Source organism: Dreissena polymorpha, chromosome 2, assembly GCF_020536995.1.
Source record: "Dreissena polymorpha isolate Duluth1 chromosome 2, UMN_Dpol_1.0, whole genome shotgun sequence".
NCBI classification, from domain to species: Eukaryota; Metazoa; Mollusca; class Bivalvia; order Myida; family Dreissenidae; genus Dreissena; species Dreissena polymorpha.
The window spans coordinates 32,753,786-32,769,565 of record NC_068356.1 but is presented as its reverse complement, the minus strand read 5'-3'; the positions used below and the strand labels follow the sequence as shown (position 1 = coordinate 32,769,565).

Sequence of the window (15,780 nt, the reverse complement as noted above, 5' to 3'; positions counted from 1 at the left end):
AATTTTAACGACTATCTACAGATTAAAAAAAACAACATTTTTTACAAGAATTGCAGCCGCCCACGAAAAACAACCTCAGTGCGAGGACTCAACAAAGGCAACAATATATGACCCTGGCATTGCAGTTTCGATGCTTCAAAATATTGTTATTACGACCTATCCTCAAGCATGCTCAACCAGTCAAATCTGAAATCTATACAACATACATTAACATGTGCAGTTATATGCAAAACTTGAACGTGAATTTAAAGTTGTTACCTATACGATATCGCTAAACCTGATTTTGAAAGCTACTTGGTAGTTACTTCTATAAATAGCCCATTCAAACAGGATTGCGAAACCGGTTTGTGTTTTCATATATTAGCTATGCGTTTTAACGTTAAGTGCTAATAATTGAATGGCGTGTATCGTGTGAACAGACACGTTTATTTCTTCGTTGAAGGCGTAAAAAAGGACAGAAAGTGTTCATACTTAGAGTTAAATAAATGATAAATTAGATTACAACCATTGTAAAGTTAAACCATGAAGGGACTTAGTGTATTGATAGTGGTTCTGTGCGTCTGCCTATCCTTGGTTTCGCCTTCGTTTGGTAGACGTCGCTTCACCAGGAAACCACGACCAACGACATTGAGTAGACGTCGTACCACCACGACAACACCACAAACAACAATGACAACGCCACCCGTACCTCGCGGCGCATGTGTAGTGGATGGAAATATATACGATGAAGGTACAGTATTATATATACAGTTTATCTCGTATCCTTCATATCAATATTTTTATACACCCGGTTTTGGTAGAACATGACCGCCAGAAGGAAATGTCTGATCACAGTCTAACTAGATCAATGACATTTGATTAGTTGATAAACCTTTAACGCCCGAGTTATCCGTCACGCTCCATTATCCGACTCACCACCTCAATATGGCCGACACCACTGACTAGTTTCACAATACATGTACACCTGGTTTACGTCAGGTCGAACTATATTTTGTGAAGATGGTACACCATTATTGAATAATGGTGTTAAACTAGAACGACATATGCGGACTTCCTGAATTTGTCCGAAATTCTTTCAAACCATATATTTTTTTATTTTATATATATACACAAGTTAATACAATCGCATATTCGTGTTTTTTTTGCAGCAAACATATTTTTTCGTTGTCGCTCATTTCAATTAACATATATGTATAAACATACTACATATTTCAAAACTATATATATCTTTGTCCAATTATAACAAACTATGATCACGGGTGTGGCTAAAGAAACATAAAAAAAACATTAAACAAACATCAACATGAACAACAACCAAACCCCCCAACAAATCTGATTCATATTTACAGTTCATGTTTCACATATACGCGTATTAATAACGTTCTTGCAGTTACTATGTATTACGAAACAATGGCTCACGTTATAAAGAGTTTACGGTTGTTCACACCCGCTGTGTGGCTAATGTGGAGGCATATTTTACACACCATAAGCTTGTTATAAATTTGGCATGATTTGAAAGCAATTTCTTTTAAAACTTTGTCACGGTTTACACACGCTGGTGTTGTCAAACAGTTTCCACGTTTGGGTATATTAAGATGGTATATATGTGATTATATCCTGTGTACATTGATGAGACTATAACAAATAAATAAATAAATAAATAAATAAATAAATAAATAAATAAATAAATAAATACATAATAAATACATAATAAATACATAATAAATACATAAATAAATAAATCAAAGATGTATGTAAAGAAGTAAAAAAAATGAAAAAATATAGTGAAGACTTATTCTTTTGGCTTAACGTTAGTTTTTTATATTTCGGTGCATAAAGTGTTTCTTCTTATGAAAGTGGCCGGACGGTCGGGCTGATTCTTTTTATATTTCTATGTGTTCAAATATGGTTTATTCAATATATAAAATAGTCATACAGTCCATGAGTATACATGATCAAAACATAGTAGCATATATAAAGGCATTACATGTGACCAGTATTGATACAAAATAACAATGTTGCATTCATATTTGTTACAAATTGGTACAAACTCTCATCTTTCTTTAGCAACTATAAACTGTTTTCAAAGCTGCAGATTACACATATCGGTCATAAAATTAAGCAATATTAAGAAACATGTTTACGTTCAAGGGGAACTTTATATATTTTGACAAAATTAAAAAACATTTGTTTCAGATTCGCAAATTTTCATTCTAGTTAATATATTGTTGAGGAAACAGTAGTACTTAACATTAAACATGCTCTAAAATATCCATTATATGCATCTTGTGACAATTAAAAAAACTTGAAAATTATAAAGCGTAACAACGCGAAACGATTTATTAATTTTGAGAGTTCTGTTGTTGTCGTTATGTTTTGTGACACTACGACGATTGCTCTTATAAATTATAAAAAACATCACATAATGTATGAACACGGATGACCGAGAGATCTAAGCGTTAGACTCTTACCCCAGGGGTCAGTGGTTCGAGCCCAGTTGAGGGTTACGTTTATCTTTAATTTCATTCTTGTTTTAATTGGATTACATTTGTCAAAAGAAAACATTTAATGACAAACTCCAATACATGCCAAAATCTGTGAAAAGGTCCCGTTAAGTATATGTTGTTTTGGACAATGAGTTAAAACCGGTGTTATATTTATAGGTGCCACAATCAGTAGGGATTCAGAGAATTGCTACGGAAGTGTTTGCATGGGAGACTCTGTCACCTTTTGGGATAACAGGTGTTTTCTCAACGGTCAGCCGGACTGCGATGGTCAACTAGTGGACATCCCGGGCCAGTGCTGCCACGAGTGTGTCACCACGACTTCGCCACCTACGACGTCACCTACAACCATACCGGATATTCTCACAGGAGCTTGCATCGCCAACGGGCTCTCATACATGGACGGTAGGGTTTCCGAAATGATTATCATCGATTTATTATTATTGTTATTATTCTTTTGACACGCACGACTGTCGTGTATATATTTGTACTTTCAAATCAGCTCCTTCTATTTGAAACTCTATCCGTTCCATTTAAATTAACATATTAAATTGCGATATATCCTATTTTTTAGATTTATAATAAACTAACTGATTGATTATATCAATGCATAACGCATTAAATTTCACAATTAAGATGAATGTTCGTGCGTGCACGTATTTGTGGATTTCTAATGATCTTTTTTAGAATTGTCATTCAGGAAACTGGTTGCTGCGGACGATATTCTGTTTTACAATGTCTGTAACCTCTGTGAAGTTATTTGAAAATATATGCGTGCTAAAATTTGCCTAACAAAACATGTTGGTTGACTTAAAATATTCGACCTTTTACCTTGACATGGGGTCAAGAGACCTTGCAAGTACTAACACACCGACATGCAATTAGACGATAGTATGCTGAATTAAAACGTCTTTTTTGTTGTTTTACAAGTTGAAAAGACCTGTGTATTTTTATTTTTTAAATTAATTGGGTCACACATTCACAAACTAATTTGAATTCATTTATAGGTGAAAGGATCGAAATTGGTCCGGAAAATTGCCATGGAAGTATTTGCATTGGAGGTTCTGTAATCTATTGGGATGACCAGTGTTTCCTCAACGGTCAGCCGGTATGCAATGGACATTTGTTGGACATTCCGGGCAAATGCTGCCACGAATGTATCGAGGTCACCTCCACAACTGAACCATCGCAAATTGTCAGCTGAAGAAACAGTGCTGCTCAGATGAACTCTTAATCGTTTTTGTTAGTCAATTTAGTAGACATTTTACGTATATTAATTCATACAAACAATATATTCAGAAAAAAAACAGTGAAACAAATTACACTTTTATGTGTGAAACGTTCGACTGTTTAAATTGCTTTCAGGGAAAATAAACAATACATTCGTAATCGTTCATTATAAAATTGTGTAAACTTTACATATAATCTAAAACAAACATGTTCAAACTAACAATTGTTTTTGCTATATTTACTGCTGAACGTCGTTAACGTACATTTGAAATCTCCGTTATGTCGACCTAAAGGAATAAATAAAACAAATACATTATATCGTTATACCTAAAGTGTTTGAATAGCAGATCACACATACGACTTCTCGTTATTTCGATTCGTTAATGTTTTAAAGGCATGGCGTGGTCTATATCTTTCTGTTGTGAAGAAAATTAAAGTCTATTAAATCGACTGCTTACAAGAGTAGAGTAGGGATGTAAATCGCATAGTTGTTTTGTTAATATATATTGTGTAAGGATGCATAAAAATACGGATTATGGTGTTGTCAATGTAAAATCCGGTACACAAATTGAAAGGTTCAATCAAACCTCATTTACTATGATAGGGATTGTAAATTCCGAACAGAAACATGCCGGAAGTCCTTTGTCGGTCGCCTCGTTCACGCTTATAATGCTACTAAGTCTGAGCCTACTGGTAATTCCCCACATTACTTAATGTTCGGATGGAATCTCAGAATTGCCATGGACACATTTCTGGGAACCGAACCCGGGAATGAGCGACATCTCGATCCTGCTAGATATGTGTAAAAACTGCAACTTTGCTTGCTGCAAGCCCACAACCAAGCTGATGAGACCTCGGTGAAGCAGGGTGCACTTAATAAAGCACTATATGACCGCAAGGCAGGTGCTTCCGGTTTGGATGGAAATGGTAAAGTTTATATCCGTCAAACTCATTTAGATGGAATGCACAAATTTGCTAATATATGGGAACCACAAACATATACAGTTTTGGAAATTCCCAATCCAGATATACCTGTATATAGTGTAAAACGTGATGATGGAATTGGACCAATAAAAAACGTGCACAGGAATTAATTATTACAAATATCTTCACTCCCGAGTGTTTCTCATCAATTTCCTGCCAAATAGGAAATCCAAATACAAAACGTATAATCAGATCCCAGTCCAAACATGGACGTGCATTCAACTGACAGTAATTGTTCCACAGAGTCAGAAACCTACATAATTCCACAGCGTAGAGCAGGATATATACCAGGTAATACAGTCACACGACAACGTTCAAACAGTCTGATTGCAAATCCCAATTCTGTATTAGATAATATTGAGATTATATTCAGACACAGTCACAATGTTCATAATTCTTAAATTGAGCAAAGTTCCACAACCTCAATAGCAAATTCTAATGAGAATCTTGTGATAAAACAGTCTCAAGTTGATACTCAGAATACATCACAGACAGCACAACAAAATATACATCACGTTACAATCAAACTCAATTGGCCGTACCCAAATGCTCAGGCAACCTCCCGATAGGTAGGAATAATGGGTCATGCCAATGGTTTACTATATATAACTGTGGTATCCATAACACCGTTCTGAGAATTCGTTACAGATTTATGAAAATGTTTGAACATATTTCATAATTGTTTTTTTTTCTTTTGTGTATTGAAGTTTTTGCATCATATAAATGAATGCTGTTTAATATTAATACTATTTGATACAGAAGTTTGAGTAAATAATTTTCATATAATCAGTATAGGAATTTGTTAACTTTGCAGCAATACAAATCACATGCATGTTCTGGTTATGAATATTTTGTAGGAATACAAAGTATAAACATGTTCGCGTTTTGTGTATTGCGAGGCGATTGTAAACTCTAGGGTCGTTCAACAATAATAATGTTGTTTTTTTATTGCGATATGATCGTCGCTAAGTAGCTTTATAACCGGATTTTTTTAAGTTCCGCTTTTAGAGTGTTTTTGACAAAATTCGATGTAACAACGCTATTCAGATCGCACACGTTCGTTATTTCACTGAGTTTGCGTTGAAGGCGTCATAAAGGACTGTTAATGTTCATTCTCAGAGTAAATCGAATGATATATTAGGTGTACAACCATTGCATAGTTAAACCGTGAAAGGAATGTGTGTAGTGATAGTAATTGTGTGCGTCTGCCTATCCTATGTTTCGCCTTTGTTGGGTAGACGCCGCTCCACCAGGAAACCACGGCCAACGAGAATGAGCAGACGTCGTACCACCACGACACCACGGAAAACAACAAAAACAATGCAACCCGTACCTCGAGACGCATGTGTAGTGGATTGAAAGATATACGATGAAGGTACAGTATTTTTGTATCATAACGTATCTTTCATATTAAAAATTAATGTCCCTGGTGTGGGTAGAAACATGACCACCAGACGTGATTGTCTGATCACACTCTTACTTGATTCATGTTAGTTGATAAGTTGATAAACTTTCAAAGCCTGAGTTATCGATCACGCTCCATTACACAACTTACCATCGCATTATGGCCGACAACAGTTTCAATACATGTACACAGTGTACGTCAAGTTGTACTATATTTTGTGAAGATAGTAAACTATTATTGTAAAATGAGGTTTAACGAGAACGACATATGCGGACTTCCTGAATTTTGCCCGAAAACCATTCAAAACATTCGAAACTGGAATAGAAATTGCCTGACCAATACATGCTCATTTATATACATTTTCTTTTATAAAAGTCTCCGGACGTTCGGGCTGATTCTTTTTATATTAATATGTGTCCAAATACAAAATACCAATGTTGCATTCATATTTGTTACATACTGGTACAAACTATAATCTGTCTTTAGAAACTATCCCAGGCGTAAATTTGCTTCAAAGCTGAAGATGGGTGCTCATGCCGGTCCTAAACTTAAGCAATATTAAAAAATAGGTGCTTGTAATTATAGCCGCGTCCTGAGAAAACTGGGTTTAATGCTTGTGCGTAAAGTTTCGTCCCAGATTAGCCTGTACAGTCCGCACAGGCTAATCAGGGACGACACCCGGGCCAGTTCTGCCACGAATGTGTCACCACCACATCACCACATATAACGTCATTTACAACAATACCGGATATTCTCACAGGAGCTTGATTTGTCAACGGCCTCTCATACATGGACGGTAAGGTTCCGGAATGATTATCTTAAGTTTATTATTATTGTTATAATTATATTTACACGCACGACTGTCTTAAAAGCTTTTGTGTATTTATTTATATTTACCAGTCAGCTTCTTCTATCTTAAACACTAGCCTTCCCATGTTAATTGATATATTAAATCGCGATATGTCCAGCACTTTGATTTATAATAAACCGCTATTATGATATCAATGCTTAGCGCATTCACAATTAAAATGAAGATGCGTGATTGTTCATATGTGTGAATGTCTAACTATTTTTTTGCAAATTATAATTAAGGAAACTGGTTGCTGCGCACAATATTCTGTGTTTAAATGTCTCTAACCTTTGTCAAGTAATATGAAATTCGATGCGTGCTAAAATTCTCCAAACAAAACATGTTGGTTGACTTAAATTATTCGACCCTTCACCTCGAATCTGGAATTGACATGGGGCCAAGAGACCTTGCACGTACCGACACACTGGCATGAAATTAGACGATAGTTTGCTTATTTTGATGTTTAAGAAGTTGAAAAGTCTGGAAATGTATTTGTTGGCAAACAATGCTCAAATAGTGACACAAATTCACATTCTTATATGAATTCATTTACAGGTGAAACGATCTTTATTGTTCTCGAAAACTGAAATGGAAGTATCTGCATGGGAGATTCTGTAATGTATTATGATGACCAGTGTTTCTAAAAGGTCACCCGGTTTGCATTTGTTGGACATCCTGAGCCAGTGCTTTCACGACTGAATCGAGGTCACCTCCGCAACTGAACCGTCGCCATAAGTCAGCTGAACAATCAGTTCTGCTCAGATGAACACCTACTAGTTTTTGTTAGTTTATTTAGTGGACATTTTACGTATATTATTTCATTCGAACAAGACATTGAGAAAAAAGCGTACTTAACAAATAACACTTGTTTGTAGTCCAATTTTTAAAATTGCCTTCGATGGAAAATGAACAATATATTCCAACTCGTTAAAAGTGTGTCAACTTTACATATTCGCTACAACAAACATCTGCAAAATAACAGTGGGTTTGTCTATATCTACTGCTAAACGACGTGGTAACGTACATTTGAAATATCGGTTATGTTGACTGTGAAGGAATATAAAACACATACATTGTTTCGGTTTACCTAACGAGTTTGAATGGCACAACACACATTCCAGTTCTCGTTATTTCGATTCGTAAATGTTATAAAATCCAAGCGTGTTTTATACCTTTCTGTTGTGTGTAAAAATGTAAAGCACATACTTGTATTAAATCTATTGCTTACCTTTAAAACTGTGTGCGGATTCATGCTATGCCTGCTAGCGTGACATTTGAAAACACATACGTGTAATACATTTACCGATTAGGTACGTGCTATGTTTACTATGTAGAGTTATGGTTATGTCTATAGTGTGTGAATCCAAATCACATGCATTTTCTGGTTATCGGCGTCGCACTGGAGTGCGGCGACTAGTGTGTCATGCGTTTTATTTCGCTTATGCGAGAATTTATTTTACGGATCAATGTATATATTTTTGTTTTAAGAATATCTTGCACAGTGGTGATTTTTTGTGTAAATTAGTGTACTGCATTTGTGCCTATTACATTTATTACAACATTAATTGCCAGTAATGCAAAGCTAATTGTTTTAATTAATAACTGATCACATGGAAAAGATCACAGGGACTGGGTAAATACGCGAAACTTTCTGGTTTTGTATAAAAAGAAAACATAATCAAAATATATTTATTTTGTGGTTTTTCTAACAATAGCGCAGACATTTGCTGTTCGAGTTTTGCTTAACGCGTATTTTCTTCAATTTTACAAGACGACAGCGATTACACGGTTTATTGCTTTATTGATAACCGTTACACTACAGTCACTTATTAAGGCAGTAGGTGCCTAGTGAGATCGGGAATAGTCGGTCGATATCGCCGTATTCGGAAAGCGTTTCGGCTATAAGCGATATATACGGTAAAGTCCGGAAATTATACTAAATATACAAAATAAATTTGTATTTTTTTATTTAAGAGTGAAATTTGCTTATCTCTTTAAGATTTAATAACTATGCAATACAAATATAAGTCAAATTCATTCGTTTCATAAAATATTTGTGTTCATGACGTCACGGTTGTTGACATTTTCTTAGCAAAATGAAAGTGCGAAATAAAAGCGAGCCATTTGAAAAATCGAAAAAGAAGCAAACACCGATCGACAACGTTGTGTTCGATAATAATTATTCATTTACCGAGCTCTGCGATGGCGATTTGTGTGAAAATGACGCACGTAAAAGCTATTCGCATTTGCTAAATGGCGTGAAAAGAGTAAGCAGAAGTAGGTGGGGGATGGAAGAAGATTGATTGACTCGTTGAGCTGGAGGTTTTGCTAAACAAATTACAGTATGGTCAGTTTTGTAATCTGTGTCCCATTCCTTTGACAATATATAACATTGTTGGCGAACTACAAAATGGCCTCAGTAGTTATTTGTACGTTGTTTGTGAAAACCCTGACTGTAGAAAAGTCAACCGTGTTGCTTATGGAAAGGAGCAACATCTCAAGATCAGGGGAATGTCATGCTTTGACGTAAATACCAAGCTTGGAACAGGTGCATGTCTTCATTTTTCAACCTGCCATTTCTATCAATGTTAATCATTGTACAATTGCCATTGATCTTTGGACTTCTTACACATTTTCAGACCCCTAAGAAAGTGTCATTCCCAGTGAATATTTGTTTATCGTGCATATATAAGGAAACATTCCGGTGTCCATCATATTCAGTTTTCAAATTTAGTTTCGCATATGTGTTGTTAAATCCAATTGATTACTCATTCATGTTATTTAATAATTAATGATGATACGAATGGATTCTATGAAAATACAATGTGACGTCATTATTAAGTAATTACGGCCTTATTTCGTTTTCATGTTCTTTTCAGCAATGAAAGTCAGTTTGGGCAGGCCGGTGAAGGTAAATAACTTTCTAACCACTCTAAATATAACGCTTATTGCAAATAGAAATCTTAAGAAGATGGAGGCTCGTGCTAGGGAGGCCGTCAAGAAAATCTCAACTGCGTCGTCTAACAAGGCTGCCATTGATGCTTATGAGAAAGAAATTGAGTAAGTGAACAAACTAACTTTTAATACAATGTTATTGACTATTCTGATGCCAAATTTTAGTATTTTTTTCTCATCAACTGTCTTTTTATTTCCTATTCTAGATGAATATGAAACATATTAATAATAATTGTTTTATTAAAGGCACTGTGTACATAGTTTGGTAAAATTACATTTTTTAAAAGATTTTTGGTAAGAACCCCAGGCCAGGCACATTATTAAAAATAATTGTGATTGTTATTAAAAATATGAAAAGCTATTCCAAATATTACAATTTTTAAAAATAAATTCATTACTTTTAGTAATAATTCTTATGAAGGAGCATAGGTATATTAAAATTCTGAGCTATTCATATAAATGGTGAATTCTTTTCACAAGCGATAATAGGAGTTCAACGACTTGTCAATATGTAATGTGGTTGTTTTATAAGAATTATAAAATTCATGAAATAAGCATTGTGTTAATTAAATTATGTATTTAATTCGAGGTACAGTAATGCCTGATATTACTCAGATTGCTGCTGTGCATTTGAAGACGGGGTTTAAGGTCTCGACATATGTGAAGACAACAATGCAAATTTCTTCCGAAGCTCAGAAAGTGATTGGCATCTCTGTTGATGATCATGGCATAATGCGTGTAAATGGTGGACGTGTTGATAGTGTATAAATTAAAAATTCTCTACATGATTGTATGATGTGGCTTGCAAAGTTTCCCAGAGCCATTTTTGTTGCTCATAATGGGCGCAGGCTTGATTTTCCGGTTTTGGTTAGTGCATTGCTGAACACACACTGTTTTGTAATTGTGTAAGCAGTTTTGTTGACTCTTTGCCGATTTTCAAAATTCGTATCCTGGACAGTCACACAAACAGGAAGGTCTAGTGAACGTGTTCTCCAGGCAACCTGCAACGCCCACAGTGCTCCTGATGATGTTGAAGCACTGGGACCTTTGCTTAAAACATGTAAAATTACTGACAATATGGCCCACATGTTTACTGTTACTGCAACCCATAATTCAGTTTGTTTAAGTCATGAAAAGCCTTAAACGCAAAGAACATTAGATTGTTAGACGTGCTGTTGCATAGAAGAACTCTAAAGCGACCAACAGCTGAAAACATTCCGGGATATGGACTGGCCTTGTGTCATTTGAAAGCCATATTTTCTAGTTCCGGAGAGGATGACTTTAGGGATACTCTCATTGCTAAAAACAATGAGTGACTACGAAAAGTCACAAACCCAAAAAATATTTTATCTGAAGTGGTCCCTAAAATCGGTCAGTTTTTCAGTGACGAAAAGTGACGGAGCGAGATAATATGGCTTTCAAATGACACGCGGCCAGTCAAAATCACGCAATGGCTTTATACTGATACTAAATTATGTACATCTAGTTGTCATTTATCTGGCTGTTTTTATTAAAATATAAGTTGTATATTATTGTGCTACATGTTTTAAGAAACATGATAACTTATACATCTTTATGCTACGTAATATTGGGACAACTTTGACATTTTGTGGTGAACTGCGCCTGTATTCATATGTTGCCTTTTGACTTTAGGTGACCTTAAAATTGTATCATTAGCTCGGAAGTTTTCGGAGAAAACTCCGAGGTATTGTCATAGCCTCTTCGTCGTCCGACGTCCGCCATCGTGCTAAAACCTTTACATTTGCTCTAAAAGTAAAGTGCTTCCACCTACAACTTTGAAGCTTCATATGTACATGCACCTTGATGTGTTCTACACGCCACACCCATTGTTGGGTCACTAGGTCAAAGGTCAAGGTCACTGTGACCTCTAATATAAAACTTTAACTTTGCCTCTATCATCATAGTGCTTCCACCTACAACTTTGAAACTTCATATGTACATGCACCTTGATGAATTCTACACACCACACCCATTTTTTGGTCACTAGGTCAAAGGTTAAGGTCACTGTGACCTCTGATATCAAACTTTAACTTTGCCTCTAACATCACAGTACTTCCACCTACAACTTTGAAACTTCATATGTAGATGCACATTGATGAATTCTACACGCCACACACATTTTGTGTCCCTAGGTCAAAGGTCAAGGTCACTGTGACCTTTAAAAAAATTCTGACAAGCTTTCGCAGCCGAGCGTGGCACCCTTTATGCGGTGCTCTTGTTAATGTATTATATCAATATTAATTCAAAGTTAGCTAAATTTCTTCACATGTTATGGTTTATAAATGTAGCTTTTAATAAGCAACTAGAAACCCCCAAAAAGAAGTGATATGCAAATTTATACTTAAATTCATTGCGTGAAAATGAATTGGGGTAAGCATACTCAAAGTAAAGTTTCTTGAGATAGGAACGGTAAAACTTCCTAAAATTCATTCAGTGTGTAGAAAATATGTTGTGTTAAATAAATATGTACAATAAATGCATTTCATCAAACTACAAGTGACATAAAACGTAATTAAAGTTTCTTGTCGTTTTTGCCATTTTATCCAGATAAGTGCATATATTATTGGACATCAAAGGCACAATGTTCTTTCAATGACACTTTTTTAATTCTGTATCTACGAACAAAATTCAGTCGAGTACGTTTATTAAGTTAATTGTCAAAATATATGTATATCCCATTACAAATTTTTTATATATTTTGGATAAAGGGTAAACCAATAGAAAACGCCCAACCGAGTCAAGGGGTAGGTGTTTTCAACCAAGTATAAAAAGTAAACCGGCTGGTAAAAAGTTTTAAAATTTTGCAATTAGTTGTGATATACAATTTACTATGTGGAAATAATAACAAAGAGTGTTTCTGGAAAAGTACCCATTAGGCTCCCACTACCTTAATATCTTAGTTAGAAGGTGATTTTTCAAGCGGTTCCGTAGTGTAGTGGTTACACGCTCGCTTCACATGTGAAAGGTCCAAGGTTCGAGCCCCAGTAGAATAAAATATTGTATTTGTGTTCTATGTTAACTTTTTGTTTTGATGTAGGCATTTTAGTTTAAATAAATATGCTGTTTTATTGTAACCATTTTTTGTTTTTATTATGCCCATGAAATATATGTGTAAGAGGGTGGGGGGGGGGGTCGTAAACACATTAAAACCTTCTTTGTTCCACTATCCTAGCAACCACCTAGTTACTAATATAGGCGCTATAGAGCGCGAAACGCGACACGTATTATTAATTGTAATAATGAGTCTTGATAAAGGAAGCAGCCGCTTATCAATGAGGAGCACCATCACAGCAACCCAGTCCCATTACTATCAAGTCCTCCTACAGTTTTTTTTTAAGAACCACATATAGAAGGCCTTAGGCCTGACCCGTATCTTGCCAGTGGTATGGACCCTTTGGTATGGACCTTTAACCCCGCTCACTTTCCAGCGTTTAAACTTCCGGGTTAACATTTAAACCGACTATTAATAGCTTATTAATATCTAAGTTAGAAGGTGATTTTTCAAGCGGTTCCTTAGTGTAGTGGTTACACGCTCGCATCACATGTGATAGGCCCAAGGTTCGAGCCCCAGTAGAATCAAATTATTTTATTTGTGTTCTATTTAACTTTTTGTTTTGATGTACACATTCTAGTTTAAATAAATATGCTGTTTTATTGTAACCATTTTTTGTTTTGATTATGCCCATGAAATATATGTGTGAGAGGGCGGGGGTTCGTAAATACATTAAACTTTTACAGTGTTTTCATATCAATGAGTACTCAACCCCTATCGTAAATGAGCAACGTAAGAATAAGTTAAGAATCATCTCCCCTTGAAGTTGAGAACAATATGAAAGTACGCTTACAAGATGAAGCAGATTTTTTAAAACCTACACAGTTCTGTTCCATTAATGAAAAATGCACACGGATGCCAGTAAAAAAAGGAAACCAATGTAAATAAAATGAACTATGAAATATTTGGGAGTTACAACACAAAATCATAGATAATGGTTATTTTGGGGTTATAACACACAATCAAAGATAATGGTTATTCCAGTATCTTTTTATATTTTGTTTAAACTCATCGGCCAATATATTAATATTTACAGTAGAAAAATAAATCGTTCCATGTAACTTCATTGAGTGCCTTTTACACTGAAATTCCCGACGCCCTTTGATGCTTTGCATCAATACTTATCTTGTGTATATTTAGTAAGTAACTGAAGGTGTATGGGATATATACATATATATAGAGCTTCGCTCTCGTATGGTATGAAATTACTGAGGGTGTATATCACATACACCGTCAGTTACAAACTGTGTAACGATTATATCTTAACCGAATCCTCGATTACCCTGGGTGTATGGAAATTACTCGGGGTGTATAGAAAAACATCATGGGCACGTAACCGCTCTAAGCCAATCGGATTATGTCATTTTTGCAGGAGGTGAGATATTAGTATATAATGCTTATTGTCATGCGAATTGTTTAACGATTTTTAAAACATACAGGTTCTGGTTATGACTGTTGCGTGGGCGTACACAGCACATTCATATTCTGGCTATGACTGTTGTGTGGGCATACTCAAACATACATATTTTGGTTATGACTGTTGAGTGAGCATACACAACACATACATAGTCTGGTTATGAATGCTGTGTGGGCATACATAGCACATACATATTTTGTCATGTCTGTTGAGTGGGAATACACAGCACATACCTATTCAAAATGACAATCCCTGTGCCAAGCGTGAAGTGTGTTCACTCAGCGATATTTAAAAGGTGTAATATAACAAGATACAAACATTATGCAAATGTGGCAAGTCGCCTAGAAAAACAACTTACCATGTCATATGTGCCTGAAACATGGAAAAAATGTGGAACCCTGTACCATTTTGGCAGCCTCAGCGGCTATTGTCTTTGAACCACCGGATGTTAGGTCTCATCCTGCAGAAGTTTTGATTAAAAACAGTCAAATAAAAAACAAAAAATATTAATTTGATCCCCCGAGAACGGCAGGAAATAAGAGTTCAAAATGACAATCCCTGTGTTAAGTGGGAAGTCTGTCCACTCAAACAGTGTTGATAAACAGTTCTTTGTTCTACAACACTAGAACATCTTATTGCGCAGCATCCCGATTCTGGACCTGACCGACTGACTGTGGTCCAAACGATGTGAAGTCCCAGCAATAACGATGTAGGCTTCCAAGGGGGATCGCCGAATGCACCAACACTGAAATGTACCAAAATCTGGCAAGCGTCACAGTACAATAAGTAATTTAGTGGGAGGGAGGGTGGAAAATATAATAATTCATTAACTTGAACTTTTATTTATTGCCGTTCTCGGCGGTATCTGTGTTTTATTACAAATCGTCCCATCCTTGAAATTATACTGCCCCAATAGATGCAATAGACTGGGTAGAAATGGGTTATACCATAGCATTTCAATAGCCTTGCGTTGAATAAGATAGTTTATTCTTTAGCGAATAAACCTTATATATTATGGTTATGACTGTTGTGTGGGCATACACAGCACATACATATCCTTATTATGTTTATTGTGTGGGAATACACAGCACATACATATTCCGGATATGAGTGTTGCGTGGGAAAACATTTCATATATATATATATATATATATATATATATATATATATATATATATATATATATATATATATATATATATATATATATTATGTTTATGACTGTTGAGTGGGCGTTCACAGCACATACATAACCTGGTCATGACTGTTGCGTGTGCATACACAGCATATACATGTTCTGGTTATGACTGTTGTGTGGTCATACACAGCACATACATATTCTGATTATGACTGTTGTGTAGG

At 35.4% G+C, this 15,780-nt stretch overlaps 1 protein-coding gene across 2 annotated transcripts in view; it reads left to right on the top strand.

Moving 5' to 3' along the window:
- The first annotated feature begins 306 nt into the window (after positions 1-306).
- Positions 307-15,780, top strand: part of LOC127866500 (kielin/chordin-like protein) — a 436,162-nt gene continuing 420,688 nt past the window's right edge. For both annotated transcript variants that reach the window (XM_052407057.1, XM_052407055.1), the window contains exon 1: positions 307-730. In XM_052407057.1, coding sequence (XP_052263017.1) covers positions 523-730 — 208 coding nt within the window. In that variant the 5' untranslated portion in view covers positions 307-522. The remainder of the gene's footprint in view (positions 731-15,780) is intronic.